At 39.5% G+C, this 6,097-nt stretch overlaps 1 protein-coding gene across 1 annotated transcript; it reads right to left on the bottom strand.

The window, feature by feature from the left end:
* Positions 1 to 384: 384 nt before the first annotated feature.
* On the bottom strand, positions 385 to 2,539 carry LOC135226655 (DNA-directed RNA polymerase II subunit RPB1-like). The gene is made up of 4 exons (XM_064266368.1): positions 2,528 to 2,539; positions 2,235 to 2,309; positions 1,418 to 2,118; positions 385 to 1,087 (listed from the first exon to the last, which is right to left on the bottom strand). Exons 1-4 carry the CDS (start codon positions 2,537 to 2,539, stop codon positions 385 to 387), a joined length of 1,491 nt encoding a protein of 496 aa, XP_064122438.1.
* Between the last annotated feature and the right edge of the window lie 3,558 nt (positions 2,540 to 6,097).

Here is a 6,097-nt window from a genome sequence, read left to right as displayed (position 1 = left end):
ACAATTGTATGTTCCCATGAATGCAAATACTATAAACTTATCACCTATTAAAATATTTTCACCATTGCTATAAAAATATATAAAAGGAGTATTTTATAAAATAGTTCATGGATTTCCATTACTGATAGTAACAACAGACGAATAACCAGTTATTTATTTAGCATTTTAGTATTCATAATCATATTTTGATAACAAAACCATGTTACAGACATATTATTAGGTAACAAGTCGCACAACAAACAATCTTCAATAATAAGCAAGCACTGATTATATTCCAGACACTCAGGTAAACCAGATAAAGAGTTGGTTAGTTTACCATCTTTCCGATTCAGCCGTCTTCTACAGTCAACTGCAGGTGAATAAGGTAGATTTGGGTGAGTGAAATTATGAGTAAATCGGTCTTGGTGAAATAACTGGAGGTGAATAAAGACTTGAAGCTGAGAACTCAAAAGGTGATGAGTAAGAAGCTCTTGGCGATGAATAAAACAGAGGAGTGCTGAACTCAGGGGACTCATCTGAGTCCTTTGATGAGTCACCTAGTTTAGAAGGCTTATACGGTGTCTTGGAAGATGAGTCTTCTCGAAACTCAGCTGAGTCAGGAGCCGAGTAAACTCTTCTGGTAGGTGAATATGATGGCCTGGAAGGTGAACTTTCCAGAGACTCAGCTGAGTCAGGAGCTGAGTAAACTCTTCTGGGAGGTGAATATGATGGCCTGGAAGGTGAACTTTCCAAAGACTCAGCTGAGTCGGGGGCTGAGTAAACTCTTCTGGGAGGTGAATATGATGGCCTGGAAGGTGAACTTTCCAAAGACTCAGCTGAGTCAGGAGCCGAGTAAACTCTTCTGGGAGGTGAATATGATGGCCTCTGAAGGTGAACTTTTCCAAAGAATTCAGCTGAGTCAGGGCCGAGTAAATCTTCTGGGAGGTGAATTGATTGCCTGGAAATGAACTTTCCCAAAGACTCAGCTGAGTCAGGAGCCGAGTAAACTCTTCTGGGAGGTGAATATGATGGCCTGGAAGGTGAACTTTCCAAAGACTCAGCTGAGTCAGGAGCTGAGTAAACTCTTCTGGGAGGTGAATATGAGGGCCTGGAAGGTGAACTTTCCCGAGACAGCGATCAAGGAGAGTAAACTCTTCGGGGAGGGAAATATGATGGCCTGGAAGGTGAACTTTCAAAGACTCCAGCTGATCAGGGAGCCGAAGTAAAAACTCTTCTGGGAGGTGAATTATGATGGGCCTGGAAGGTGAACTTTCCCCAAAGACTCAGCTGAGGAGGAGCCGAGTAAACTTTCTGGGAGGTGGAATATGCGGCCTGGAAGGTGAAACTTTTCCAAAGGACTCAGCTAAGTTCAAGGAAGTGAGTAAACTTTCTGGGAGGTGATGAGGGCCTGGAAGGTTGAACTTTCCCGAGGACTCACTGAGTCAGGAGCGAAGTAAACTTTCGGGGAGGTGAATATGATGGCCTGGAAGGTGAACTTTCCAAAGACTCAGCTGAGTCAGGAGCTGAGTAAACTCTTCTGGGAGGTGAATAGGATGTCCTGGAAGGTGAGTTCTCTCGAGACTCAGCTGAGTCAGGTGCTGGGTAGCCTTCCCTTGGAGCTGAATAAGATGGGGATGAGTAAATGGGTCTAGCCAGGGTGTAGAGCTCTACAGACTCGACAGAATCTGGCGCTGAGTAATCTTGTTTTGGGGGTGAATAAGATGGCCTAACGGATGAATACTCGCCAGACTCAGAGGAATCAGGCACTGAATACTTTTGTTTCGGTAAAGAATAAGATGGTCTGGGAGTATAAACCTCGAGAGACTCAGAAGAATCAGGAATTCTGGAAGGCGAGTATCTTGGCCTTGTAGGTGGATACTCCCTAGAAACATCTGAATCAGGGTACTGAGCTTCGCCCTGGAAGCTGACGTCCGCATTGTATCCAGAATACCCATCGACGTAATACTCTACAGTCTGCAAACGACCGTCTGGAAGCTGGACGTAGTACCCCCCTCGAGTTCTGGAACCATCGCGGGCTTCCTGGTGCCCGAAGTTGTTGCCCGAGTAGTCGTGTTTCACTGCCCAGTTGAAGTTGTAGTTGGCTTCGCTGGACTCGTCTGGATATTCGTCAGAATCCTGCTGATAGGAATGATAAAGGTTTGACATAAATAAGCTGCGTGAATTTAAAGCTTAGTTTGCTTCATAAAGCTAAGTTTTTCCAGTGAACAATGAATAAATTGCATGATGAGACTCACTTCTGGAGAGCTGTACGTATATAACGGCACTTTATCCGCCGTAACCGCCCACAATAAGGCTAATGACAGAAGAACCTGGAAGAAGAATAAATGTTTTTAAGGCAATTTTCTAGAATGAAATGCAAATCTGGTATCGTCGAATTAGCAAGACACTTTTGAGTGAAAAATCACAAAACAAAGAGTAAAAAAGTAATTGTGTGACTTATTTTCTGCAAATATGTTCAGTCTTGAATAAGCTGGTAACGGAAAAGGTGGACTTTGTAGCAACACATTACTATAGCCCCACTAAGTACCTTTACATTCATCATGAACCAAAAGACACAACACACTGAATGCTCACATCTGATGTCTCTAGTATTTATTCTTCAACTCGTGACGTCACCAACTTTGAAAGCAAACAATCAACTAGTTTTTGCAGCATTTTTTTTTCGAAAAATTATTCGGGCCATACGCTTGCGAACTACCTGGTCAAGCTAACGTAACAAACAATTCAGTGAAAAACAGTAATCATTTCATCATTTCATGTCCGTCTTTCTTTCTTCAGTTTTATGGAACTGGAACTGGAAAAGGTAACGCCTGGAATTCTGGACGGTAAACTCTGTAGCGCTGGAACGTACTGAATGGGTAATGCCTCAGCTCTGGTGCTAAGAAAGGAGAGAGACAGGTCTGCTCCCATTGAAATGTTCTATTTTGCATAATGATTACGAGACGCTTGTAACCACTGCTTGCTCCTGGTGTTTAGTGTTACGAAATGGAGCTTTTTCGTGATACTCAATATTCAGTCCCGAAGAAAACCTTATTTAAATCCATATTTCCGAGAAGCAAAAGAAAAAAAAAAGTATGACTTGGAATGTAAATTGCATCGCACCAAACCATGAAAAAAATCCTTTCCATAACTTAGTGAACAAGTAAGTTTCTGTTAAAAAGAAGGGGAAAAGTTATACCTCAAAATCTCATTCAAAATTCTTATTTTTTTTTTTAATAAAATCACATGCTGTCAATTTATGATTTCTATCATTTAAAAGATAGAAAGCATAACCCACAATGAAATTGAAATCGTATAATTTTTTCTTAAGGTGTCAAACGAAACTTTCTTAAACGTGACGAAATTAAAGGAGCTAAATGTGGATAATATAATTTATGACATAAACTCTTCCGAATGAATATTTTACGATTGCATAGGATGTAATTGTGATACTGAAAGTACAGTGATTATAAGATTTGTTATTATTATTCTCATTATTATTATTAACCATGCCATCACCAAACATCCACAAGAGCCATACCAATAAAGAGATCATTGTGATAACAATGATCCCTTAACTAACTGAAGCATAACATATTCTCAAAACCACTCGCTAAAAGGGAAACCAAAACACGAAGAAAAATTAAGAAAAAAAAAAAACTAAAAACAATCATTAAATCTCTACAGAAAGCAGAGACCCGGCAAATCAAGAGGCTTTCACCGAAAATCTCCAAAGCTAGGAGCCTTGGCCCACTGTGGTGGTCACTCACTTCAGCCAACGGTCACCTCAGTCCTTTGGATTTCGGATTTCCGATTGGGCAACGCGCCCCGCCCCATCCCCCCCACCCCCCGAAAAAAAGATAATCCACCTCTCTGCAAAGTTTCCACATTTGTCCAGTTCGGATATAAAAACTGGAATGAAATTCCGGGCGATAAGGGAAGTCGTGACTGCGGATAAAACTAATGAGGTTATTTCGACTCGCGTTTCGTCTCGGTGTTAGCAATTAGGACCGTATGGGAGGTATCGCACAGGAAATCTATCCTTTCTGGGTTTTACGAAAGAGGCGTCAGGTCATCGTTCGGGCTTTTGCGCGATGGATTTTCATCTCGTTAGACCTTATTGATACAGGTCTTCTGATCTTATTTGCTGGATTTTATTCCTGCCTTATAGATCAGCAGAGGGAGATTATCCGACGATGAAATTCGCAAAACTTTATTTAGTAATAATGCAGGAAATTTTAGCGTTGTTTGAGATTAAGCACGGGCTTTTGCACCTAGAGCAGCCCGTAGTATTTTAGCGTCTGCATAATTGTTAGGAACGGCGGTAGAAGGGAAAAAGGAATATACAGTTAGCATGCTTAGAATAAAAGCGAATTTACCCAAAAACATAATCAATACTAACCAGCTGAATACGAAATGGAAAAAAATAACAAAATAGAGATATCATGATATAAAACCCTCCCAAATATACAAAAGTAGCCTCTCCTCTGCAAAAAAAAAAAAAAAAAAAAAAAAAAAAAAAAAAAAAAAATCTTCGGTTACGATATCTAAAGACAGCAAGGCATTTCCACCATTTTAGGACGCTTTGTCTTGTTTCTTCCGAAATATCTGATATTCCTGGACATGTGTTCTGACCTGACAGCCATGACGGGGAAAGCATGGATATCTACTGTCCTTCATAGACAGAACCCGTCAGGCGACAGACAGCTTGCAGAATTTCCTGACAAGGGAACGTTGTAACTTAGAACTGATTACTTAAGAAATATCCACTAAGAGAGAGAGAGAGAGAGAAAGAAAAGGATTTCTATATATGTCAATGAGATCTGTAATCCCATGGAAGCAAATCTGTTAATATTATCGGAGCATTCTACTGCTTCTTCTTCTTCTTCTGGTCTTTAATAAGGATTTTGCAAAGGGCATAGATCAGCGCATCTAATATCTTAATTTCATCAGCAGCTAAGCAATCTAGAAGACAAGCTTGTAACTACTGCAAATCAGTGAAAATAAAAAGAAAATGATGAACACAAACTTTCTGTGAATCAATGTTCTTTGTACTATTGTATTGTAGATCTGTATAGGGTTTCATTAACGCGTGAATAATTCGCATGAAAAAGTGATTTCACAAAATGCTTACGAAAATTCAGCCACAAGAGAGTTGTTTGGTATAATTCTTTTATTTCGCTTCCATCAGTTTTCCGGAAATTTTCAATTATACTTACAAAAATTCAAGGCTATCATCATTTCTTAGCAATTTGGTAGAAAGAGTAGATTTTATATTTTCAAACGAAACTTGTGAATATATTATGCTATGTAAGGTCCACGTTACTTTATATTTTCACCAGTTCCTTATGAACTCTTCCAACGATGGTTTTAAAGTATTCTAGTTGGAGGTTACACATCCTAAGACATTTTGATTAAGACATTAACGACTGTGATCAATTTCCTTAGGCCTTGACATTCTGGTGTAATGTTACTGACTGGACGGCCTAATAAAACAACGTGACTTGCTTTTTAAAAAAAATCAAGATTTGGGGATAATATTTTATTGCTTTCTCTTACACTTGGATAAAATGATTTTATATTATACAGTTTGCTGTATATTTCGTGTTCTTTGGATAGTTTTGATCGTTCTTTTGGATGGAGTGGAATTACGTACACAAAATGATTCTATACCCAAAATATGAGCTGTCACTTAAGTATTAACAGGGTTTTAATCGCTTATCTAGCAACTTAAATTTTTGGACAAGAAAATCTCGTATTCAAAACCCCCAACTGCTTTTATGTTTCTTCCATATTTGCAGAGAAAGCCCCTCTCATGTTTTATGCAGTAAATACGTGATGAAAGATTCTGTGTCGCGAAGTCTTGGTGGCACAAACAGGGCGGGAGGGTACCAGAACAATATAATTAGGCTGGACTCGATGCTTAAGGAAAGGTGTAATAACACCTTAAAGGTGTTGTTACACATACCCATTTACTGGAACTCTCTCTCTCTCTCTCTCTTCTCTCTCTCTCTCTCCTCTCTCTCTCTCTCCTCGTGAGAAATTTCAACACTTCTCTCTAAGGCAGGTCAATGAATAAACTGATTAGATTTAGTTACTGACGAAGAAAAGATAAGTA

This window comes from Macrobrachium nipponense, chromosome 15 (assembly GCF_015104395.2).
Source record: "Macrobrachium nipponense isolate FS-2020 chromosome 15, ASM1510439v2, whole genome shotgun sequence".
Classification (NCBI taxonomy): Eukaryota; Metazoa; Arthropoda; class Malacostraca; order Decapoda; family Palaemonidae; genus Macrobrachium; species Macrobrachium nipponense.
Note: the sequence above shows the minus strand (reverse complement) of the source record. Positions and strands in the feature narration are given on the sequence as shown.

Excerpts from the sequence above, each read along its gene's own strand:
- LOC135226655 (XM_064266368.1), bottom strand. Across the intron at positions 2,119-2,234 it reads ATACGTACAGCTCTCCAGAA|CAGGATTCTGACGAATATCC; the intron begins GTGAGTCTCATC and ends CATTCCTATCAG. Across the intron at positions 1,088-1,417 it reads TTTACTTCGCTCCTGACTCA|GCCCTCATATTCACCTCCCA; the intron begins GTGAGTCCTCGG and ends TTCACCTTCCAG.